The sequence below is a fragment of the Diceros bicornis genome, chromosome 4, assembly GCF_020826845.1.
Source record: "Diceros bicornis minor isolate mBicDic1 chromosome 4, mDicBic1.mat.cur, whole genome shotgun sequence".
Taxonomy (NCBI): domain Eukaryota; kingdom Metazoa; phylum Chordata; class Mammalia; order Perissodactyla; family Rhinocerotidae; genus Diceros; species Diceros bicornis.
The window spans coordinates 40,783,927-40,810,898 of NC_080743.1; the positions used below are offsets into that span (position 1 = coordinate 40,783,927).

A 26,972-nucleotide genomic window follows, 5' to 3' on the forward strand; every position below is an offset into this window, starting at 1 on the left:
TGAAGACAATGCACAACTCTGTGTTCCTGGGGGAAAATCATGAGTTGTTCACATGAGAAAACATCCTCAGCTGTGTAACATAGCAGAGAATATGTGATCCAAGAACCTATTTTGTCAAAGTCGATCACAAAAAGTTAAAGCCATTGAAGAAAAATCAAGAAAAGGATCTTATATCCTCTGGGTCATATTTTACAATAATATTCTATTGCATCGCTGCTAAGTTGCTCTTTTGTCCCCCTCATTTTAGCATCACTGAGGTCAGGATGCATATTCCAATCAATGGTGTCCTACCGATGCTGTTTGACAGTTGACATAGTTGTCATTGCCTGCACATGCACAGACCTGGCTGGAATTCCCATTGACATGACTAAACAAGGGCAGCCCCTTGTTGTTTCAAAAAACCAACCATTTCAGAGCAATAGGAGGAAGGAATATGAGTCCTGATTCTTGCCTGAAAACTTTCTATTGGCATCTTCTAGTAAGATCAAGAAAATGTAAGCATGAAAACTTGCAAAATAGGTGTTAGCAACTTGGGAGAAAAATCCTGCAGATGGTCAAAGTGCTTAGTTAAGAGCATTGCCTTGGGTTATGGGTACATGGGGGTTCATTATACAATTCTCTCTACTAAGATGCAGCTTGGAAAAATTTTGAAATTAAAAATCTTTAAAAATCAGAAGGAGAAGGAGCAGGAAGAGAGGGAAAGGAGATAATGCATTCCCAATGCTCCCAGTTGCTCAGAAGATGATATTGGGTAGCAAAGCACTGATATGGATGACTCAGAGTTTTGAAGTGGTTCAGCAAAGTCAATCTAACCAATTAAATGTGTATGTTTTTTTCTATATATGCACAAGAGTAGTGTGTGATGGAAATTTCTATACCTAGAGACCTTTTTTAATAAGTATAAAGTAAAAATTCTAATCACAAAGCATTATATCACAATGTAATTTGAAACGATTATTTTCTTCCTTATTGGTACATACCATGGCACTCTTTATAATCAATGGTGTATTAGATTCTACGAACTACAGAAATAGCTATTATTTATTAAGCACTCGCTATGTTCTGGGCACTGTTTTAAGGACTTTACATGTCTTATTTATTTCTTAAAAGGAAAAACCCTATAAGATAGATATTCATATCATCCTCACTTTACATACAGATGGGGAAACTGAAACATGGGGAAATTAAGTTAAGTAAGGTATCTAGTATGTCACAGATAGTAAGTAGCACAGCCAAGATTCAAATCCAGGCAGTCTGACTCCAGTGGCCAAGGCTGTAACCACTATATCTCAGCCTCCTTATGACTTCAGGGTAAAGAGCATGTGGTGCTCATTTTACATATGTACAAATAAGGAACTGAGTCCCAGAGGGCTTACGTAGCTTGACAAGAAGCATGCAATAAGTTAGTGATAGAAAATGGTCTGATCTTATTCTATGTTCTTTCTACCTTATGTGAACTCCACAAAAAACCCATTGTGAATATTCAAACCCTCCACAAAAAAGCAGAAATGAAACAACCCCACAAAATTCCCATTATTACCACCATTGGCAGCAAAATGAAAGAAAAAGAATGCAATAAATTTTATAGGGAAGCCAAGCTGTTTGTATTATTTAATCATCACAACAGTGCTTCAAGGCCATAACCATTTTTTTCTGTGTAACAGCTGAAGAAATGAAGTTTGGAACAGTCTCAGAGCTATTATTTGGCAAAACAAGAGTGCAAACTTAGATATATCTGCTTCCCAAAGCTCACGGTCTTTGATTTTTTGAAGATAATTGAATACAATTATACTAATTACCAAAAGGAAGCTTGTTGCTACCGCCAAGGTTGCACACTGGCCACTTGTATTTGAATTTCGCCTATAGATTTGGTTGGTTTGTCATGTGCAATGTTTTCTTTAAAAATTGTGTTAACTTTAGGGGCTGGCCGGGTGGTACAGTGGTTGGGTTCGCACTCTCCGCTTCAGCAGCCTGGGGTTCGTGGGTTCAAATCCTGGGCCAGACCTATGCACCGCTTATCAAGCCATGCTGTGGCAGGCGTCCCATATAAAGTAGAGGAAGATGGGCACGGATGTTAGCCCAGGGCCAATCTTCCTTGGCAAAAAGAGGAAGATTGGCAACAGATGTTAGCTCAGAGCTAACCTCTCTCACCAAAAAAAAAAAAAAAAAAAAAAAAAAATTGTGTTAACTTTAAATACTGAGAGATCTCCTAAAATCTGGATTTTTGTAACTTCTTTTGAAAAGTGAATTTGGATCTGAATTCCTACATGGCAACAATCAGCTGGAGCTGACTAGCAGCTAATCCGGTGCCCAAGTTCCCTGGGTCATTCAGACCCAACACGCCATTCCTTTTACACCCAATGCACTTCATGGGTTGACTCTGCCTGCCTGGCCCCTATGGGCTTTGAGTCTGTGACCTCAAATCTAAGTGATTGTTATAATTCAGACAGCTGTTTACTTGAAAACAATAAACTGTGACAGTTGCAGACGACTCTAAGATTTTTTTTTTAATTAGAAGCAGTAGTTAGATCTGTTTTGCGATATTCAGAAATATATGTGGTAGTCCTTTTAAAGGGAATCCAAATGAAGCAAGTGCCCCGTGTCTTCTTTTTAAATTTGAGAGTTATATTTGTGTCTCAAAAATTAACAAATTTTGCATTCCATTTTCAGTTTCTGTTATGACCCTGCAGTCAGATTCAATGTTAACATGTTAAGATTTAGTAACTAATTACAGTTTGGATATTTAAAGGTTAATAATATTCTTGCAAATCCAGATTGTTTTTTTAAAATGTGCGTCAGCAAACTTACTTAGAATTTTAAAGGCTTCGAGGGAAAGGGATTTTGTAAATCCAAATAACGGCAGTGACTGAACGGATTTTCTTTTCTTTTCTTTTTCATTTTTTCTACCTGAAAGCTAAGAGCTTTTTGAGATAAGTACTTTTTTACTTTTATTTGCTTATAAAAATCCTATATTAGACCCTAAGTAGATATCAATATTAGAAAGAAAAGAAGTATTGATTTCTATTTAGATGACCTACATATGAATAATTATTGGTGTCTTTATTTCTTTTAAAAAGTGAAATAGCAATAAAAATATCACATACTGGTTAGATTTATTTTCATATTTACTCTGAGGGGGCAAGAATTCTCATTATCTTTGAAGGTCTTCATATGCCATTGTTTAAGTCGATACTGATACTTATCACTAACAGCTTTCCGTGGCTGAGAGTGATACTGTGGAGGCTAGAATTCATCCTGGACAAACAACAAATATGACATTTTAGATGAGATAACACACGTAGAAACAGATGTTCCAATATTCTCTTCAACTCCTCAAATGGGCTACTTTGTGCCCTCTTCTTAATTGTGTGCATCCCAGTGTTTCCCAAAGTCTATTCTGTGCAACACCACCAGCTCAGTGTCATTTTACTAAGTATAAGGAAGGGTTTCTTTCTTTCTTTCGTTTTTTTTTTTTTGAGGAAGATTGGCCCTGAGCTAACATCTGTTGCCAATCTTCCTCCATTTTTCCTTTTTTCTTCCCAAAGCCCCAGTAGATAGTTATATGTCATAGTTATACATCCTTCTAGTTGCTCTATGTGGGACACCACCTCAGCATGGCTTGATGAGCGGTGCTTAGGTCCTCGCCCAGGATCCGAACTGGCGAACCCTGGGCCACCAAAGCGGAGCGCACCAACTTAACCACTATGACCTGGCCAGCTCCAGAGAAAGGGTTTAATTGTCAAGTAAGTTTGGGAAATGCTAGGTTAAAATTAGATAGGTTTCCTTGCCACGTGACTTATCTTGAATACAGAATCCCATTGTGAATCCTTATGAGGGAAAGCACCTATAGGGCTAGTAGTTAGTTCTCCAAGATTCCTTTGGGAAGTCCTGCTCTATTCACGCTTCCTGAAGATCATCTTTGCTTGCCATTTGCCAGCTCTTTCCGTAGAGTTCCCATGTAATCACAAGAAAGCCCTGGTCACCAATTCCTGGTCTCTTTGTATTACAAGCCTTTCATCTCATTGACTCTTCCTTTCTTTCCTAGGACCACGTCCTCCCCTTTGCACCCAGAACCTAATACCTTTTTGAATAAACCCTGTTTAATTCTCAGCCTCAGCTCTCCTCTTATCCACACAACTGGTGTATCTTGGCTCTAAACAAAACTTGCCAGCCTAGCTTCACTCCAGTTTCTAGGATGAATCTTGGTCTTAGGTAAAAGGGATTTAAAATAGATCTACTCCACAATTTGGGACTCACCACAAATTCACTCTTCCTGCTTCGTCTTGATCATGTATAGGAACACCTATTCTGATAACCCTCTTATTCCTAGGACCCAATCCCCACTTTGTACTCCATTGATGATTGCTAACCTGCCTGGCACCTGACCATTTCAAGAAAAATATTTTAAACTCTTGCTATACAGAGAATATGCTTATCAGGGACCCAAACAAAGTAAAATATCAGTTAGGTTTTGTTCAGAAACTACTGTAGGGTACTAATATTTTGGTCATTAAAAAAACTTAGATTTGGTTCTATCCACATTCTGCCACTACTAGCCACGCAACCTTGGCAGGTCACTTAAGTCTCAGTTTCCTCATCTGCAAAATTAGAATAATAACAGTATATTCCTCATGGGATTGGTTTGTTTGTTTGTTTGTTTTGAGAACCAAATGATTTAATACATGTAAAGTACTTGGAATCAAGTACTTAGAACAGTCCTGGAACATAATAGGTCCACAATAAATATTAGCTTTTAATTGTTGTTGTTGTTTTAAACAAATGCATTAAGCATTTCTCTAAAAAAACTTTGGCCTTTTTTGTAGTTCAATAAAAATCAAATATATGTGTTTCATTTGAGGGTCCAAAACTGCACATTTTGTTTCTGGTTTTAATATTTTTTTAAATATTGCTCAATACTGATTATTCTTAATATATGTCAAAATAGCACACTTGAAAAGTAGTGTTGACCCAGTTTGGTCTTATAAGTTTGGATTCTCATAATTATCCTCTCCGTTGTTTTTGTTTACTACCTGTTTTTATGGTGTAAACATACCAGACTGTTCAGACGCAGTTTCTCTTGGCGGAATGTTTCTTTCTGGAGGCAATACCGCAAATGACTCACAAACATATTCGTCACTTCTTTAGGTTAGCTTGGTATTTGTTTCATTTTGTTTGATATTTCTTTTGCTACAATAGTCAAATATGATTTGGCCATCATATGTTAACAAATTACTGCATTTCAAGTTTGGCAAGATTTATTTTAAAGCTAGAGCTGTCCACCATTCAATAAGTAGTGTAAATATTTTCCCTCACCCTGTAGGATCATGAGCCATCAAATACTGTACTAAAACAATACTGATCCTGCAGCAAGATAAAAAAGCAGACTAGCAATAAGGACAATATGATTTTACACTTTAATATCTAATATTAGATCCAAAGTCCAATATAAAATAATCTAATATTTAAAATTCAATATCTTCTGACTTCCCAGCTCTGAAATCACTTAAGTAGACCAGTGCAATCCATTCAGCACAAGTAGATTATCCGCTGATATGGTCCTGAACTAATATTGAGGAAGATCTGAAATTGCCTAAAATCAATCCTTATATTGGTTCCTGTTAGTGAGAGTTAACCACAGTGGATTAATGAAATTAGAAGGTGAAGTACAAAGGAGGCATTTATCCAATAATTTTAGTCATAGGGCATCCTGGCTACTAACTAAAAAGATTTAGCCAATAAATAAGAGAGTTTTTTGCATTGAGAATACATCCTGTGTTTCCAAAATTACAAGGTAGATGCTAGCAACTTAGTCCCACACTTAACCATTCTTTCATGAGTATATTTATCCTTTTCTTTTCCACTACATTTCTTTCCACTCTGTCATCAAACGTTGATCAGTCTTAAAAGCGCAATGCTTGATCCTCTTCTCCATTTAAACTACTATCCAATTTTCCTTGCTTTCATTTTCAGACTTCTCCAATGAGTGTTTTGAATCCTTGCCTCTTTTTTTTTTCTTTTTTATCATTCCACCATTCTCAAATAAAATGGCTTCTGCCTCAACACTGTATTATAACAAGTATTTCCAAGGTCATTGACAACCACTTTCAAGACAAATCAAAAGATTTTTCCTACTCCTTATCTTCTCTCAAGTATCTGGCACTATTGATCACACATTTCTTTTTTTTTTTCCTTCTGGCATTTTTAAGAATTTTTTTTTATTATCTAGGATATGAATTGCCTTTTCATTTTCTTGGAGGTCAGATTAAGTTTTTATTTCTCTCCTTGTACACACATTCAAATATCTAGAGTGCCCTAAATTATATATATGAACTCAAATATGGGTTGTAAGCTGCCAATAAGACCAGCCCTAACTAAATGGTATTTTCACATTTATGAGCAAATACATGGACTCTTTCTTCTTCTAGGGGAGTTGATTAATTCCGTATATGGTTGGTCCAGAAGAGCTTCCTCCAGAAAGAGTAACTCCATCCTTTACCCCTATATTCTGGGATAAATTATTAATATTGGGGTTGAGGAATTTCTAATTACCTTTCTGGAAGCACATAAATGCATCCTGTTGCAGTTTGATTTTTGGTCACCCCGTCCACATTCTGTTTCATGTAATTTTTGAAGAATTTTTTGGTCCTTTTTGCTGATCTCCCTTCCCAACTATGAAAAACACAAGGCTCAGATAATTCTTTTTTTTTTTTTTAAAGATTTTATTTATTTATTTTTTCCCCCAAAGCCCCAGTAGATAGTTGTCTGTCATAGCTGCACATCCTTCCAGTTGCTGCATGTGGGACACGGCTTCACCATGGCCAGAGGAGCGGTGCGTCCGTGCGCACCCGGGATCCGAACCCAGGCTGCCGGCAGCGGAGCACACGCACCCAACCGCCAAGCCACGGGGCCGGCACCTCAGATAATTCTTCAAAGACTCCTTATCACTCTATTTCTCATCTTAGGCTTTGTTTTCACTACCTGGGCAAGCTCTGTTTTCCATGCCTTCTGTATTCTTGTTGCTTTTTTGTCATTATCATTATTATTATTATTTTTGTGTGTGGGTGAGTGTGCTTATCCTCTTTCCTGGGCTCCTGCCCAAAGCAGCAAACACATCAAGGACCTCAAGTGACCATAGGCATCAGTGGCAAAGGTCATTTCAATCTAGGCTATAAGTGGAAAGGACCGCTATGAACATTCATTTGCCAAATAGTTGTTTCCTTAATCACATCTGGTTGATTGTTTAAACCAATATTGTCCAACAGAAATATAATGTATCCATAAAAGTAATTTTAAATTTAACAAAGATAAAAAAAGTAAAAATAATTTTAATAAATATTGTAATTTCAACATGTATCAGTATAAAGTTATTAACGAGATATTTCACTTTCTTTTCTTTTTGGACTCAGGTCTTTGAAATTCAGTGTGTAATTTATACTTACATTACACTCATTTCAGAGTAGTTACATTTCAAGTGCTTAGTAACCATGTATGGCTTGTGGCTACCATATTGGAAAACATAGGCGTGAACTGTTAAAAGGACAAGAGAATGGAAGTGGAAGAAAATAGATTGATTAAATCTATATTGTCAACTATATTTCAGTTTTTGTATTTTTTTTAATGTATTAGCTACTTTAATCTTTACTGAGAGTGAGATGTAGTCTCTGTTGTATACTTGAGCAAACAGATGCTCAGAAAAGTTAGATAATTTCTCCAAGTTGATTTTGCTCATAAATTCAAGAGTGCAAATTTAGTCTCAGGTTTGATCTCTTCCCATCTGGATTTTAATTACACTGAATTCCGAGTTGACTGGCAGGGTGGGAGGATTGTGTTTTTTTCTAGATTGGCCATAGCTACTATAACAGGTTTGATACTGGGAGATAGGTATGGTGTTCAATAATAGCCATCTGGAGACATTTTTATATTTGTCCACAAAGGGCATGCTGGGACCTTGTACAGTTACACGATAAATAATAGGAATGGTGTTTCTTCATTCCGATCCCCAAGAGATTGACTTATTCTATGTATTTTATAAAGAGATTAACTTTCACACCTCCATTTTATCAGCCCACTTTGAAGAACTGAGTGCTGAACTGTTTGGTGGCACACTGGACCCTGAAAAGGAGGCTTTCATGAGATGACAAGTTGGAAAGTTCATAGTTAAGAATAGCATTGATAGTGATGACAATGATGATGATAATAGTAATTGCTGACATTTATTGAGGGCTTATTATGTGCCAGGCACCATGCTAAGCTCTTTTTACATGTTAGCTCATTTAGTCCTTACGAAAATGTTATGAAAGTGTACTGTATTATTCCTATTACATAGACGAGAAAACTGAGGCATAAAGAATTCACGTGGGTTTGGGATACAAATCCTGAGAAAAGCAGTTCTGTGCTGTACAAGAAAGGCTGGTGCTCTTTAATAGAACAACTATTTGTTCCAATTGTCCAGGCTTCAAAATGATGATTGCATCTTTGTCCAGCACTAATACCCCCATACATCACTAGTTTGCAACTAACAAGGCTTATCTTTTACTTCTAACCCGCTCCTGTTTTTACTGATTTCTATTTATCTGCTAACACTTAGCCCTGTTCACTCTTCCACTCAACTTCTTGCCATTTCGTTTGTACTTGGCCTTCTACTATCTTGGGACTACTTTGGGAAGGGTAACACACCTTGTTCATTTCTCAGGTTGCCATTCCCAGCTGTAGCCTCTTGTTGAAAATATGGTTGGGTCTACTTAACTCCTTAAGAATATTGACAGCTTCTTGCACTGGCACCTGAGGATTCTGTTTTGTCCTCTAGGCTCTTGGACTTTTATTTTATAAACTAGAGTAATGTGCAAGGAGGATATTTGAAGAAACCAGAGAGACTAGCTACATTTGTAATGAAATAGATAGACAATGACTAAAAGACGATAAAGAGAGGAATGGGGAGAAACCAAGAGAGACAAGGAGGCCCCAAGTTTGGGGCCAAGTTAGTGGGAGCTTGGAGTGAGGTAGGAAAGGTTTGGAGATCAGTAATTATGCATGTGGGATATTTAGAGAGAAATGAGGTTGGAGGACTTTAAAATGTTTTCTTGTACATTATGAATCAAATCTCTGGCGTTTTCTTGATTTTCAGTTACACTGGATGTCAAACTAACATTTTGCAAACAGAACTCTGCAGAGATGGGGCAATAAAGGAGCCCCAACCTTATACTAGTGTCAGATGGAAACCTTATTACCACCATTTTCACTGTCTTCTAAGCATAAAATTTTAGTGTCACCATTGATTCTTTCTTTTCCTTTGTTCTCCACTTCCAATCAATCAAATTCCCACTGAATCTTCCATCACCTTTCTATTGACTTTAGTCCAGCTCCTTGTTCTCAAACCTAGATTATTCGAGTTATCTCCTAGCTTGTTTCCCTACTTACATTCTATCGTCCTTTCATTATATTCTGTACTGCAATTATTATGACATTCCACTCTTTCTAAGGACGTCTTAGTCCCTGTCCTACACTTCAGTGGAAATAGAGTCACCAGGCTCTAGGCCAGTTCTGGACCCTTTCTGGCTTCACAATGAGATCTCTCGATTTGTAAGTGAAGTATGAACCAATGTTTGCGATTTGGGCAGGATTTCTCTAAATAAAGAGAAAATTCAAAGGTCATGCTTCTTCTTTGCTTGATATTCCAGAAGCAATTCATGCGGCAGATAGAGTTGAATTAGAAGACATATAATTGCTTTTTCAATTGTTCATCATTTATATATTTTGTTAAGCAAAAAAGCTAGTTACAGAGACAACTTGTTTTATAGTCATTTACTCATCATTTATTGACTACCTACTATGTGCTAGGAATTGTGCTGGATATGATGATAGATAAGATATATCAGGGATTATTTGCATGCCCACTCCTAGAGTTCTGAGTCTTACTTTTTGATTCTTCTTCATGACTTAATTGAAATGACTTCTAATATTGGACTCACCTTGAATCTTTTGTTTCCTCTAGAAATGGATCTGAGAAACCAATGAAGAAAGCTAACTGTGTATGAGACATCTGCTATAAAAACCACAAATGGCTTTCTGTTCTCCAGTTAATCAAACACAAACACTTCTACCCAGCTTTCAGTGCTCTCTAAAATTACCTTCACATTGTATATTTAAACTGATCTCCCACTACCTCACAGCCCATGCCCTGGTCTCCCAAACATTGGGTTCATTTTTGTCTTTACAGACATTTGTCTTGAATAGGTTCCATGACATAGCTGAATCTCAATTTCTTTATCTGTAAAATTAGAATAATACTTGCCTCATAGGGAATTGTGAGGATTAAATGAGACAACAAATATAAAGCCCCTCTCATAATTCCTAACCATAAAATGTGTTTAATGATCATCGATCCCTTGTCCATTCCAAAAAGTGAATGTCGTCTTCACCTATGCAAACCTGACTCTTTGAAAGCCAAGACTCCACCTCCTCTAAATCTTTCATAGTGACTTTCTATCTTGCATGCCTCTCTAACAATAAATTTTTGCACATATTGTCTGCAAATTAGACAATTCATTTCCATATAACCTACCCAAAATAGCCCTCTATAATACATTTTCTGATTTTCAAAATGATACCTCTTTCTCAATTTTGTCTTGCTGCTACATTGTAGCTGATAAGGAGGAATCAAGCTTATTATAAACTAACCTATAACATCAAGCATAATGCTTGAAACATGATAAGTGCTTTATATTTTTTGTCATTTAATTTACTTTGGTTCATGATGGTGGCTCTGGTACACCAACAGCCACTCCAGCCTTACAAAAAATGAAGATTATATTTATTGTTGGTAATACACCAGGAGAATTATGTATCTGTTAATCTGAATAAAATACATTCAAATTTTAGTGAAATATTGGTATTATAAATATAATAAATATTGGTATATTATATCTATATTATATATAAGTATCAGATATGAACTTAGGCGAGAAAATTGGATTTAGAGAAAATGCATTTCAAGGTTGGAAATGCTGAGAGTAGAATATCGTAGGGGAAAAAAGGGAATGACATCCATTGAAAAGAGGGAACAGGAAAGAAGAAACAAGAGTCATTTTAGTTCAGTGGGCTCTGAAATACACCACCTATGTCCCAGACAATGGCAAGACCAGGTTGTATGAGCCTAGAGCCCATACAGTTCTGGGGGCCCTCTTTTAAAGAAAGAAATGCAAAACTACAAACACAAAATTAGGTACAAGGCCTGAGAAGCAGCTTGTGTAATTGAGTGTCTCTGAGGTATAATCCTCATTAACTTCCTAATGAATCAACCTCTGGACCCAGGTAGAAATTTCAGGATCTCTGTAATTAGAAGACCCATTAAAGCTGCAGCACAATAAACAAAGATCACTTCCTTCTTTTCCAGCAAAACATGTGTGCTTTCTTGTTCTCCACGCATTTCAACCTTACCGCATCTTACATTTTTCAAGAATTTGCACCACGGAGGCACTTCCATGCCTGGGCATTCAAAAATCACAACCACCTCATTCACTGCTTTTCCCCTCAATTTTTACTTAGTTCTCCATAATTGCCCAAGAACCAGTCAAACTCTTGGTGTTCAGCTACTCCCGTAAACTCAGAAGGATGTAGTGGGTTGGATGAGCAAGGCAAGTTGGGATGAGGCAAAGAGATCTTCAGCTCTAAAGCCGCTAGGAGAAATATTGCTGTAACCTGATGGAGAAAAATGAAGAAAAAATGAACACTAGGAAAGGACTGGGACATAAGTGCAGCTCATGCCATTTGTCTTTGTCCTCCAACCTAACCAGAAGTCCCAGTAACTATATCAATCACCCACACATGCACTCTGCACTTGGAGTCAGACTTTTTGTTTTTTCTTTGGTTTTATACAATGTATTACATCATACAAATTCCATCTACAATTTAGGGATCTGAGTAGTTCTTTAAGTTTGGTTATCTATTTGATCCCAATCGCCAACCTATGGACAAATCCCTCCCATCTTTTTCTTTAAGTTTGGTTATCTATTTGATCCCAATCGCTAACCTATGGACAAATCCCTCCCATCTTTTTCTGTAATTTCAAACCTGCTTAATCTATCCTGTTTTCTCCCTGCCTTCCTGTTTTTCTGCTTTTTACATTTTTTATATTTATAAATTTTTGTTGCACACTTATTATGTGCCAATTCTTCTCCTCATAGAACTCTAGTGGAGGATACATGAAAATAAACAATTGGAATTTAATGTGATCAGTTGCATGATAATGCATATGGTCCACTGTATAGTGCATATCCATCTATCTATCTATCTATCTATCTATCTATCTATCTATCTATCTATCTACTTATCTATCTATCTACATACATACATGCATACACTCATGGGTTGGTATGATTGACTGCTGAGGTGTGGAAAAAGCAAAAAACACAGAGGCCAGATCTTGAAGGATCTTACAACGTGTGCTAAGGAATTTGAGTTGTACTCCAGAAGGTAATGAGAAATCATTAAAGAGCTTTAAGAGGGGACATGATACAGTTAGATTTGGATTTTAGAAGGATAACTGTAGCAGCTGTGTAGAGAATAGATTGTAAGAGAACAATATAATATGAATACAGGAGGAGGAGCACTTTTAATACTAACTACTAATTATTGAGCACTTACTGAATGCCAAGGAGATGCTAAACACTTATCATGCATTATGTAATTTTATCTCAAATTAACATCATGAAGTACGTAGTATTAAACTGACTTTAAAGAAGAAGAAATCAAGGCTCAAAAAGTGAAATAGCTTGTCCAAAATTACATAATAGCTAAGTAGTAGAACTGGAATTCCAACCCAGGCAGATCTAACCCAGAGCCTTGGTTCTTAATAAATACACCAGTGTTTATCAAAGTGTGGTCTAGAGAGTATCTGCATCAGAAACATCTGGGGTACTCATTAAATTAGTTTCTTGGGTTCCACCCAATCTATTGAAAATAAATTCCTGATGGATGAGGGCTGGACTCACCAGGTTTTTCTTATGAACCTTAAAGGTTACATACCACTGCAATACATAGTGTATATTACAACTTGGTGGAAGAAGGATGATAAATTCACTTTGTTTTAATATGGAGATTTGAGTTCATGGAGAATGCCACCCAGATTGCCACGGGGGTGGAGTGCAGCAAATATTTTCAGGCTGGAATTTGATGCTGGGATGGATTTAACTCATAATTTTCAGTCTTGGTAGGGCTAGTGTTGCTGCAGCCACTCCAGGGTGGTTGGGATGAAGTATCATGCGCAGGAAGGGTGATGGAATGGAATAAATTATCACCAAGCTGAGTACCCCAGACTTCTCCTTCATACTCTTGTTCAGTGAGTTTTGACACATACCTCCAAATTTGCCCCACGCATGAAATATCTTTGTGTTTTTTCCTACAAATGCCTGCAAATTCTTTTTGCATTTTACTCCATAAAAAGTCTGGTTTTTCTGTTTTGTTTTGTTTTTTGTGGGAGGAAGATCAGCCCTGAGCTAACATCCATGCTAATCCTCCTCCTTTTGCTGAGGAAGACCGGCTCTGAGCTAACATCTATTGCCAATCCTCCTCCTTTTTTTTTGCCCCCAAAGCCCCAGTACATAGTTGTATGACATAGTTGCACGTCCTTCTAGTTGCTGTATGTGGGTTGCTGCCTCAGCATGGCCGGAGAAGCGGTGCGTCGGTGTGCGCCCAGGATCCGAACCCGGGCCGCCAGTAGCGGAGCGTGCGCACTTAACCACTAAGCCACGGGCCGGCCCTCTGTTTGTTTTTAATATAAAAATATGTTTAATTATGTACCAAGGAGTGAAATGGACACTCCAGAGAGTTGCACACTGTTGCTGGTGACTGTTTACCCTTGAGGACACCCAATGCTTTCTCTAGGAGCATGAGTACCAATTTGAGAAACGTGATTGTTTCTTGTGCAGATCTAATCTCCACCACTAAATTGCAAACATTTTGTTGTATTATTTCTGTGTTCTTCACAATGGTTGAACATAGTAGGTGCCCAATAAACAGCTAATGAATTTGGAAGAGAGGAGTTTGAAAGAAATAAGGAGTATGAGAAATCAGAACAGACTCACCAGAAACCAGTCACTTTGAAAGTGCCACATTAGGATGTTCTCTTCGTGCCTCTCCTGCTTAAGTGATCACTTCAGCAGAGGATGCTTTGGTCTTCCTATACTCTCTGGTATGGGTGGCTGGTGGCTTTCAGAAAATGGACTTCAAGTGGGTCTGTGACTTGCTTTCTCATGTGAGGGAAGAAGGAACCAGTTTTTGAGAATCAAGGCAGAGCTTTCAGGATCCAAAATGCTCAAATTAGCTCTTACAATTCAGTATCAGGACTCAGAACATGCCCACCTTCATAATTTTTTTTTTTTTTGTGAGGAAGATTAGCCCTGAGCTAACATCTGTTGCCAATCCTCCTTTTCTGGCTGAGGAACACTGGCCCTGGGCTAACATCCGTGCCCATCTTCCTCCACTTTATATGGGATGCCATCACAGCATGGCTTGATAAGCGGTGCATAGGTTCGCGCCCAGGATCTGAACCGGGGAACCCTGGGCTGCCGAAGCGGAGCATGTGAACTTCACCACTGTGCCACCGGGCCGGCCCTCACTTTCATGATATTTTAACTCCCTTCAAGTCACTTTAACTTAAAATACTGACAGCACGCTTCAGCTTTATGTTACTAGCATTTAAGTGCCTGTGTTCTGGTCTATTTCAAGACTATCTATAAGGCAAAATACTGTTCCAAAGATTTTTGAGTGATATTTTTTAAGAAAATAAAATTTAAAAAGCAATTTCTCTACCAATTATAATAGCCATCTTACTACAATGTTTTTCTGTAGACATTCACTTTCAAACCCACTTGATTCCATTAATTATTTCTTCTTCAATACATGCAAAGTAATGATTTAGGTTGCTATATACAAATCCATTTTTGTGGCTTGTGGCTTGAGAATGTATTTGCCTCCTTCTTAGAAACTTGGTCTTGACCTCTGCAGCCTTCACCAGTTTGAAAATCCTAACCATAATCCTCTGTGGGGATTTACACAGGTGTCTATTATGGCCCATAATCTGTGATATGGCTCCCAGTATTCTCATCGCAGAAAGGTTAAGCCCTCTCCTCTTTATTCCTGAGTTAAAAAGTCCACAGGGTGTTAGTATTGTCAGGGAGCAGATTGAAGCAAGCAACAGCTTCCATCAGGCCTTAAGCCTGCGTCTAGGCCAGGGGAGAATCTTTGTGATGAGCGAGGGCTTTCATTAGAAAACAGAGCAGTCGGTTTTTAACTCCGGAGTTGCAAAAACAAAACTGTTTATCCTCTATTGTTCTTAGAGTGGCCATATTTCCCAAACTAAAATTTGAGACTCATGCTCTGACAAATACATAAGTACTTTGTCATAGCAGTTTCAGAATATCTGAAGTTGAGACAGTCCCATAAGATTCAGGCTATATTGTTACCATGTATGTACCCCACCTTGGGACCCAACGTGCCAATTAGCAGGGCAGGTTATAAGTAAGATTGCACTGTCATTTATAGAAATTGCTGCTCCTTATGTCCAAAGGGACAGTGGACAACTGGAAACATATTGCCTTGTGGGCGTTTCCTGTCTGAGGACATATAGAGTTTATCTCCGTAGCTGTCATTATCAAAGACTGTCAATATTGGTGGTGCTGACACTTATCTTTCAGATTTCTGGAAAAGATATTTGCCGTCTTCGATTGTACTTACCTCTGGTTCTGATTTCTCTTTGTTCTCTCTAATGCAATAACAAAGCTATAAGATCTGAAGGGGGCACCTCAGCTTGACTGATGAACATCAGCTGCCAGATTCAGAGTAGTCTGTGTGTCTTCAGAAAAGTCATAAAGGAGGGACCTTCCCATGTTATAGCCAAACAAGAATCCAGGAGCAGAAGAACTTGGGGAAAAGAGTGACTAAAAAGTTCCAAGAAGGGAATGGGAGTAGGGGTCCTTACCAAAATTTACATCTCTGATATAAAGAGGCCAATCACCAGCCTCCCAGAAACTGTCCTTCTTGGTTGGCTCCCAATGAGGTGCCGTGAAAGAAGAGAAAAGGAAGCCATCTCCTCAAGATAGCAGCCCAGCCTAGCAGGCTCTTGGTTCATCTCTCTGGGAAATGAGTAGTAGACTATGCTTCCAGTTTCTTCACCCTTTTAAAGTCTTCCATTGGCAAAGCCATAGTGATGTCTATTTCAAAGGGGTCAGGAGTGCTATCTTATAATGCTGTTTCTGCTCCCTTTTGTCTTCATGTCTTTTTTTACTGTCGCTTACCAATAAAACAAGCAAGGACAGGCCAGATGCAGATGGGTGTGAGGCGGCTCCGTCTCACTGTTTTTCACAATCGTGTGAGTGTTAACCCAAATGCTTCTCACAACCACTGTTAAGTACATGCCTGCTGGCATGTAACTTACAGTTCAGCAGTAAATCTCCCATGAGAATTCCCTACAATTCCAACTGTCACTCCCAGTAGTCTGCCAGTAGATAAAGCTTGGAAGGGCAAGTTCAAAATGGTAGGAACCACAAGTATTACATAAATACTGCTTATGTAGGATTTTCTTTTTTAACTCTGAAAGGTCTAGCAGATCTTACGCGAAAGGATGTTCTTTTCAATGTATCACTTGCCAGAAGGAAGGCACTTCCAATAGAAACAATAAAAGCATGTCTCAAATTTTATTTATCCCTCTAAGTTCTGAAAGCACATTAAGGAAGAATAACAACATTCCACTTTGGCTAAAAGTGCTAATTAATAACTAACTTCAATTCTCCCAGAGGTAAAATATTAATGTTATTTTTAAATGAAATTAAGCATCCCAATCTTCTAATTGTTATAAAAATATTTAGCAGCAATATCTGTTTAATTATTTAGGCGTCTCTTAATGGTGTAAATATTATCAGCACAGTCATAAATATTTTCTGTTTTGTCCGTAGACAATCCGTTAAGGATCTGTTGCTTGTAGGACTTAAATTAAGATCTATTTAAGGCTGCCTGCTGGCCACAAAATAATTACTTACACTTGCTAATGCCTGAATCTGTTAGATTTAGCAGCAAGAAGTGCTCTTTGTTTTCACAAGTAGGGGGAAGTTATTTTTCTTATAAATTTCATTGTTGATGGTATTAAGAGAGGATTAGGGTGGGGTTGAAGTAGTTGAAAATTTAATTAATCTAATCCTTTTAACAGCAATTGTTTTCATATTGATAATTCTCTGTAACAACAGTATTACAAATCATACTCATGTGAAATATTTACACTAAATATTTTAGCATATAATCTCTCCTCCAGCTTTCTCTTTCTAGAATAGTGAGATTTTCTGCTTCTCCAGCTTCCTTCTTTTTTTCTTTCTCTCCCACCTAAAATGGAAGGTTTCTTCTCAGGGGACCAGAGTGAAATCTTTTTTTTTTTTCCCTGCTAATTTTCTCTCAATGTCATTGTCTCTCAGTGAATTATGTTAATGAGCATTGAATCATTAATCTCCTAAAAGAGCATGAGTACTATGAAATAAGAAGAGTTCAATTGATTTGTTTTTTTTGGTATCTACGGTCGTTTAGTGTAGAATTTCATTTGAAAGGATTTGTTTACTCATCAATTTCAATAAATTTTTATGCTGCTGAAATTATCACTAAGAGTAGAGTCAGATGAAGGACGAAACTGTCAACCTCTGATCATTGCCAGTGTAAATTGGGGATTGTTCTTAATCTGCTCAAATGTCACATTATCGAGAAAAGACTTGTTCTGACCTCCCAATATAAAATTACAACCAGTATCCTTCCTCCAACACCATTCTCCCCTTTAATTGGCTTTATTTTTCTCCGTAGCAGTTATCACCGTGTAACGTTATGAAACACTATATATTTGTTTGTTTAGTGCATCTCCTTCAACTAAGATGGAAACTCTGCTGAAAGCAAGGACTGGGATTTGTCTACTACTGTATCTTGAGAGCCAAGACAAGTAACTTAAATATAGTAATATAGTAGGCGATCAATACATCATGATTGAATGCATGAAGCTTTTCTCTCATTTTTCAGGTGCCTAGAGCACCAGATCAGAGCAAAACAATGAGATTTCTCCTTGTCCTGGCATGCATTTTGATGGCTGACAACTTGATGTAAATGTAAGCATTTATCCTGAGCTCACTGTCCTGCTAAGCCCCAGTGGAAGAGTGTTCCTGTGGTACAAAAGCAGAGACTGAGTGCTGTATGTGGGCATGTCTTCATTAAAGGAATAAAACTTTGGGTTGTGCAGTGCTGTTTGGCATCCACATGTTTACAATATTAAAAGTAACGGAAAGCAGAGACAATCAAAAGATGCTCTCCAGGACACTACTTGTATGGTATATAAATTATATAAATAGGGGTTACTAAAACAAGAAGGGGCTCCATGGTCAAATAAGTTTCTGAAACTAGGTGTTACATGAAGCTAAGGAAGGTTCTTAACTTCAAGGCATCTCAGATGTATGATGATGCTCATTAGGGCTCTCTAAGACAAGAAGATCTTAGGCTGTGATTCCCAAACTCGTTTGATCTTAGGCCCTTCCTTTCTACCAGACAACCCTGTTTCTAAGACTGGGTTGTATCACAGGGAACTCCATTGACTTGGGAGTTGAACAGGCAAGGACAGGGGCAAGAGAAGAGGTTCCTGGCTCTGCCCCTTACTCACTTTATTATATGATCTTGGGCAAATTACCTAACACTTCTCTGTGCCTCAGTTTTCTCTTCTGTAAGGTAAAGATGAAAAGGATTACCTAGAATAATGTATGTAAAATGTCTGACCCATAAGTGCTAAATAAATGGTGGTTATTGTCAACACCTTTTATTGAATGTAGGAATGAATGCTTTTAGATAGATATCTTTAAGCATATTTTCTAAGACAGGTTTGCTAATATTGACCCATTCCCAAAATTAGCCTGCCATGCCTCCCACTTCGTCCCAGCACCCTGTCCCCATCTGAGAAGCTCTGTGCATCTATGCTGAAGTCGAAGAAATGCTATCTTTCAACACAACTTAACATAAATGCCTGATAACTCACTTCGGGTGTACCCTGCAGAGTTACTTCCTGTGTTTCGATACCCTTAACCTCAGATGAAAACACTTGTTTCATCTGAGTGATGAACACTTGTTCAAAGGTGGAGGCATCCAAGTTAAGGATTGTGCAGATGGCTACGTGCTGATAAATTTTGAAGTGACCATATTTTTTCAGTAAATCTTAAGTGAAGGTGTGATTTGTGTAAATCTGACCCCTTCCAGTAAAATGTGCATTTACATATATTTAGAATTTATAAATCCTGACAGATTCCACAATATTTATAGCCCTCCATAAAAAGCCTTTGCCAGTTTGCAGAGCTTAACATTTGGCTCTCTGGTGTGCTTAAGAGAGTTTAAATAATAATAAATTTGGTGATTTATTCCACCTGGAACAGAAACTTATTTCCCCCCCTTGGCTCGTTTTGAAGGAGATACTATAAATAGTGCCACAGACGCTGGGATCAGGAATAGGGAATTGAAATTCGAGAGAGAAATACAGGAACATTTCCATTATCACTGATGCCTTGAATGTATTTTTAAAACAGTTCTGTTCCTCAAATAATGTACCTTCTCTCCTTTCTCCTGCCCCATCTCAATTATACTTGAGTTCCCCAAACCTGTTGCCAGCTTTAGGATTCGGTTGCATTAATGGGAAAGAGAGTAAAAGTATTAGCTGACTAAAGAGAAAGTTGCCTCTTGGGAGGCCAAGGCAATTCTCCAATGTTCATCTTACATTTCACAGGAGTCAGCCAGTAACTGAGCTTCAATGTCTAAAGTGTAAATTCATTATTTGAGACCCAGCTCATGCATCCTGCAGGTATGATGAAAAGCTCTTAGTTTATGAAAAAGAAAAAAAAGTCTAATTGTAATTACAAGAGAAAGGCTAAGGACAATGGCAGAGGGTCGATTCTTTCATCCATCCTTGCTTATAATTACCCAGTACAGGATTAGAGAGAAATACCTGAAGAGTTGACTCTAAATGATACATTTATTTTCTTAAACAGAAAATAAACAAAAATCAGGGAGCCCATTGTTTGCCATAGAATCTACTGATGAAAGCCGAGAGCAACCACTTAATGTAGCATAAGTGGTGTTGTAACTTGTTGTGTTATGACAAGGAGACATTTCCAGCTTCTTATTTGAATGGACTATGAAGGAAGTAGCCTTTGTGAAAGGGAAAATAATAGTAATGGCTAACATCCATGGAGAGCTGACTATGGGCCGACACAGAGTAACACATCAAGCGGCTGTGGCTCTTTGCAACACCCTTCTAATTAAGTACTGGATTTTTCTGTCCTGATAAGTTGGAGCACACTCCCCGCCCCAAGTCTTTCCTGAGGAATCCCCTTGCCTCTAGCTAATATGATGGCAGATGTTTGGACAAAGCCCCAAAGCCTGTAGTGTACCACACTGTAATGATTTGTGGTGAACAAAGGAAATGCTTTAATAGCAGGCTTTATGAAGCAGGGACCCAGTTAAGTGTGATGGATTTGAAGCAAAGCAAAGAGAAGCTGAATGTTGTGTGGGGGTATTGTTTCCTAAACAGGACACAGGTATCTACAGTCCATGGCTAATTCTAAAGCCTTGCTTGAAAAATGACTTTTTTAAAGAACTGTGCTCTTGAGGAACGTCCTTGAGGCATGGAGAAATTTTCTTGCCTTTCTATAGCATCTTTCTAAGAGGATGTGGAGGTATTGAGCTGTGAGACAGTTGCTCAGTGTCTTTGTGCTTCTGGGACTACATTATGGGTCTAACATATATGGGATAAATAAACTGTTTTCATTTCTTAAAGCCCATGAAAGGAAAATTACCATATTGCTGCTTCTTTTTTTTTTTTTTTTAAACTGTTAAAGAAGACAATCCAGGTAGGGCAAATAAAAATAATTATGAAACACGGGTTTATTTTTTTCTGTCTTTCCTAGCCTCTTACTCAGCAACAGCCATATGGCAAGACTTGTGTCAAACCAGTGTTTTGATGCAACCTCTTTTGTTCTTCTTCCATAGGGCAACCCCTACATGTGCAATAATGAGTGTGATGCAAGTACCCCTGAGCTGGCGCATCCCCCTGAGCTGATGTTTGATTTTGAAGGAAGACATCCCTCCACATTTTGGCAGTCTGCTACTTGGAAGGAGTATCCCAAGCCTCTCCAGGTTAACATCACTCTGTCTTGGAGCAAAACCATTGAGCTCACAGACAACATAGTTATTACCTTTGAATCGGGGCGTCCAGACCAAATGATCCTGGAGAAATCTCTTGATTATGGACGAACATGGCAGCCCTATCAGTACTATGCCACAGACTGCTTAGATGCTTTTCACATGGATCCTAAATCCGTGAAGGATTTATCACAGCACACGGTCTTAGAAATCATTTGCACTGAAGAGTACTCCACGGGGTATATGACAAATAGCAAAATAATCCACTTTGAAATCAAAGACAGGTTCGCGTTTTTTGCTGGACCGTGGCTACGCAATATGGCTTCCCTCTACGGACAGCTGGATACAACCAAGAAACTCAGAGATTTCTTTACTGTCACAGACCTGAGGATTAGGCTTTTGAGACCAGCCGTTGGGGAAATATTTGTAGATGAGCTACACTTGGCACGCTACTTTTATGCAATCTCAGACATAAAAGTGCACGGAAGGTAAGAGAACGTCTGTCTGACTTGAATGAGAATGGGTGTGTTCAAAGAAAATGCGAGTGTGTTGGTCCTGCAGCTCTAGAGTGGTGTTTGTCACTTTCTACTGCAACATTTTCTCAGGAACACCAGCCTAGAGGTAGGTTCTGAGGCCTTTGAGACTCTTCTTACTCAGCAGTAATTTGTGATCCCAGACTTGCTGTCACTGAACCTGAACCTGGCAGGATTTCTTAGAATTTGAACAAAACCAAAAAAAATAGCATCTTTTTTGAGACCAAGGAACTCCCTAGATCAGGAGGTAGTTTAAGTCTTTAAGGCAATGAAGCCGGGGGGGAACAAAGCTTGTTGCTTTATAAAAGGGACTGAAAAACAAGAAATACATTTTTCCCTTGTTTTGGAACGCAAGAGAGGATTTCAACATGGTACAACTCTCTGTTTATGTTTTGTTATATCACACAAGAAAAGTTCTGGAAATGAAAGTTATAGTTCTTTAAATTTGTTAAATCAGAACCAAAAGCGTTAGGAAACACAATGCGTTTGTTAAAGAGAAGCAAGGGCTACTTTCAATTTTGGATGCTATTGTTTTAAAAAGATACACTACCTTTTCAAATATGGACCTGAGTTGGGCTCCTTTCATTTGTAGGTCACTTATGGATGGACCAGAATTTAAACACATTAATGGTCACAGCCAGGCATACCTTTGGTTTTGCTAACATACCAGAGACACAACTGAGCAAGTTTCTAAGAACTTTGAAGATGTTTAAATGGAAAACTTGAATAATGAGAATCTGGACCACTAACAAAGAAGTTTTCAACCAGATTTTTAAGTGTAGTATGTTATCAAAATAACCAACTGATGGGAGTTGAAGCATGAGATAACGAGTTGGGAAAACTAAAGATAAGAGTGGAGTATACAGCAAAATGGAAAAACTGGAGAGCAAAGGCAAGCAATAATCGTTCTAAAAATGCCAAGGTAGCTTTAAATCAAGATATATAAGAATATAAACAGTACATAAATCATATAGGTTTAATTAAGTAATCATAAAATTTAAACAGATAAGGCAGGATTCACTAAGTTTACTGGTCTCTAGCATCCTGTAGGGCAGTCCAGTCCTCTGAAACTGGAAAAATGTTGAGACCCCCTGGCTTTCAGAGAATCATCTCAAGCCATCTTTGACAATAGTGCTATTATATTTGTGCACTAGAAGGAAAAAGAGGTCATAGCTGTTAAGTAAGGACCATAGTGGGCACACGGAATGGAGTGATGAACATGACCTCAGTATGGTGGTAAAGATTTTGGAATCTTACCTTATAGAATCTTACTTATGGAAGGTAGCAGGAACTGGTGGCCACCTACCCTCAGCTTTGTTCGAGTTTCATTTTCCTTATGGAAGAGTCAAGAATCTTTAGCTATGGAGCCTCTTTAAAATTTTTAACCAACGTTCAGTGATATATGAAGAAGATATCTTTAAAGCAAAATAATATTTCTAAGAAAAATATGCACTGATACAACTCTAAGCTTGTGGGTTCCAGGGTTCCTGTGTTAGCAGCGCACCACGAGAGGGCAATATGGAGCTGTTGCCTTAAACATGAGTTTGCTATTTATAATAAAATGCAACCATTATAGTCATTAATATTTTAGCAAAAGATCAGGTTCTAGTATCTTATTCTTGGGGACATATATAAAAATAATTGATGTTGATAGTATTAACGATAGCATACCACAACAAAGTAACAGGTATTCTGTTCATCTACAGGAATAAATGTCAAAATTAATAAGCTGAGATTTGAATTTGAATCCTAGTGTGATCTACATTGTTGGGTAGTATTATCTAGGTCAGTTGAAGAAATCCTTAACCTTAGCCAAAATCTTTATAACCTGACTTCCCCCCAAACTCTCATTTTCCACTTGTAAAGAAGGCAATCTTGTGAAGCCTTCCGGTTGGGAAGTAACTATTATTGGGGCTTATTTCTGTTATTGGATATTCACTTGTGTTCCCTCTGACTATTTCAAAGAAAGTATAAGATACACTTTAAGCTACAGGCATTTTATGCATTCTCTGTTGGAGTCAGAAATACTCTCTCTTAAAGGTTGCATGTTAGAAATGTAGAATCCCACCAGATTTGCCACTTTTCTTTTATCCTTCATCCTAGTAGTGTCCTCCAACTGCATTTCAGTGGCTCTGAGGAGTTTAGAGGAGCCCTCCTCCCTTCTCTGGGACTCACCTCCACTGTCTTTTCCTGTTCACCAGTCAACTGTAAGCTGGTGAGGAGGCACCTGGTCAAGAGAGAAAGGTCCAATAGAGGTGAGCCCCTTCCATAAGGTCCCACTCTGTCACCTCTAAACTCTGTCCAAATTCCTCAGGGCAAAACTGATCCTGGCGTGTACTGTGCTAGGCACCAGATGGCCGGGGTATTTTTAGTCTTAGGGGAGGGACTAAAGAAGCAAGGCCTGATGGCTCGGGCGTGTCTCCAGCTTTTAAGTTATATAAGGAAGATGGAGCCACTGAAGGGAACTGTTGAGTTGTTGCCTGGTTCACAAGCCTTTCAGCATACAAGCTGATATATGTTTTACCCTTGAAATTTTCAGTAGGGTTAACAGTCTATGTTGTCTTTTTCTTATATAGCAAATCATCTGTAGGAGGCTTGAACATTAATTGATGATCTCTAAAAGAAAGTTGTAAAGGTTTCTTTTCATGAATATCGTAAATACAAACTTTCCAAAATATAACTGAGGTCTTTGTTTCCCTGAACCCACTCTTCCACCATCCGTGAGATGATTACAACATGTAACATATCTTTACATGTCTCTGTCTGATCATTATAATATTTTTCTACTTGTCACTCCACCCCCACCCCCACTATAATGTGGGAATTGGCATGAGTTTTTTGGGGAAAGTGGGCTAATATCCATAGAATAGTAGCCAGAGAATAGAAGATTTTTCACCTTGAAATATTAATCCCTGAAACAAAATAGTTGGAGAGTCTTTGTTTGAATTGACTGACTGTGAAATCCATTTCTCTACTCCTTGACACAGGTGTACGTGGTCTTGATGTTTTATACTGGCTAGTATTGTTTGGTGTGAAAATGATGTTTTGATTGTTATTAGATTAATGTAGCATTTATGTTCTTTTTAGCATGTGACAATCTGATCTCACACCTATTTAACTGGTGACAAAATACCTTTTGCTACATACTTATTTTGCTTTCATTTACTCCCCCTTATTGTGTATTTATTAAGAGAATGGAGGAAAAAGAGGAAACATGGCTGTTGGCAATCTCAGTGTCTTCGTAGTACTTACGTTGTTCAATAAACCTAATAATCTTCATGGACTAATTCTGACTTATGGATGTCCTGCTTCAGTAAATCAGGGTGATTTTCTCTAGTGAATAATAGACAAGTGCAGTGTGCCAGTACCTTAATTAAAGAGTGGCTCTCTTAGTCTTGATCTCATTTTAATTTACAGGGTAATACTACAATAATATCACTAATGGAAGGTACATTAAAGGGCATCAAGTAGCATTAACTGTATTAAATTATGGTACTTGTGTTAATTAACTGCTGGAGCAAGATGGTTCTAATGGCCAGAAAGGTCATCTAATGCATAAATAAAGTCTACTCAGATGAGGGGTGAGCGGAGAAATGAGAAGTAGATGTTTGTTCTGAATATCTTTTTATACAGACAAGGAGTTAAATTCACAGGCTATTAAACACAGATATTGTCCAAAATGTTTTCTTAGCTACACAATTGGAAGTTTTGATTTTTAAGTGTTTTGTTTTCTTCTGAGCTTTCTATAGTTAAATTAATTGAAAAGTTGAGCATTATGTTTGTCAGATGCATAGATTTTATAAAATATAAACTCAATATTATTTATTGTTTCTTTGAGATGAACAGTTTCAAGGAAGTAATGTGATTTATTATAGTAATTATTAAATCTGAAAGACAAATGAACATCTGATAATATGCTCTTTAGTTTGTAAGATATGCTATCGGCAATGTATCAAGGTACTGGTTTCAGACATAAGATAATAGAAATTCTTTTTCAACCTCAGGAACTTTACAACAGAATTGTAAGAACTTTTTTCAGTGGCCTAGAAAACTCTAACCCACATCTCCATTACTTGCCCTGTTACACACAATATTCCTAAACATAATTATCAGTAATTTTTTCTCAGTGGTGTTTACTCATTTCTTAGCCCTCGCAGTGCCTACCCATGCTCCTTACAGATACTCGGCTGTCAGGTACTATTTATAGAATTGACTTTTCCTTCTATGCCTCCATTGTTTATCTCCAAGAAAGGAGCCAAGCAGCACTAACAGAACAGAAGCTCCACTTAACAAACTTTTGGGTGCTATCTTCACTTCACTACTGCCCCAGCTCCGAACCACTCCCGCCCTGCCTAATCCCAGGACCTGGAAAGGTCCAGAGAAAGAAGCACGCTAAGGGGGTGTCAGGAGTGGGAAATGCCCCCTACACTCTTACCCTCAGAAGGATTCAGATATATTTGTAAACTCTCACTGTTTGAATGTCACTACCTTGGTATTTGCTATAATTAGGACAAAAGGAGGCTGAAATTCACTTTCTTAGAGCAAGGCTTTCAAATGTTTAGTACAAAAATATGTGATATTAGGAAAGCAAAAACACTTGGGGAAGTTTAAAAGTATAAAATCAGTAGAGCATTCTTCAAATTTTCTCAAATAATTTGGAAAAATCTTGTAACACAGAAGTGCTTTGCCGATGACAAAAGGCTTATCAGTTATCCTGCAAGTTCCCTTAAGTCTTTTTCTTAGCCACAATTCAAATAAATCTACCAAAATATTTACTTTTCACCTCTCCTGTGAGAGCGTCCTGCAAGGTGCTTTTGAAGCAATGGGCCTGGCGTTTGTTCATTCTCCTCAATTATTACTAATTATTGAGGTTGGGCTTTACTACTGCTTGACAGATTCTGCTTTTATAACACCTTTCCTTCTTTCTGTCACCAAAAAATACTTATCCTCCACCCTGGGACAGACACTGGTTTAGACAGTGGACATAACGGAGATGCACAAGGCGTAGTCAATGCTCTCAAGGAGCTGATATCCAGAAGGGCCACAGACATGTAAACAAAAAATGATGACAATATAGGTTGAGTGCTTTTGCTGTGTGAATATGTGAAGTGCCCTGGTAACAGAGAAGGAGATACTAATTTAATCTGGGAAGCCTAGCAAAAGCTTTGATGAGGATGTGACATTTGCATGGTGTCTTGAAATATGTGCTTTAGAATGCCCAGCAGCTGGGGCAGAATGGAT

The 26,972-nt window shown here is 38.0% G+C and overlaps 1 protein-coding gene across 6 annotated transcripts in view; it reads left to right on the top strand.

Moving 5' to 3' along the window:
- Positions 1-26,972, top strand: part of NTNG1 (netrin G1) — a 315,325-nt gene that overhangs the window by 143,096 nt on the left and 145,257 nt on the right. For all 6 annotated transcript variants that reach the window (XM_058538660.1, XM_058538658.1, XM_058538661.1 and 3 more), the window contains exon 3: positions 21,046-21,686. In XM_058538660.1, coding sequence (XP_058394643.1) covers positions 21,046-21,686 — 641 coding nt within the window. The remainder of the gene's footprint in view (positions 1-21,045; positions 21,687-26,972) is intronic.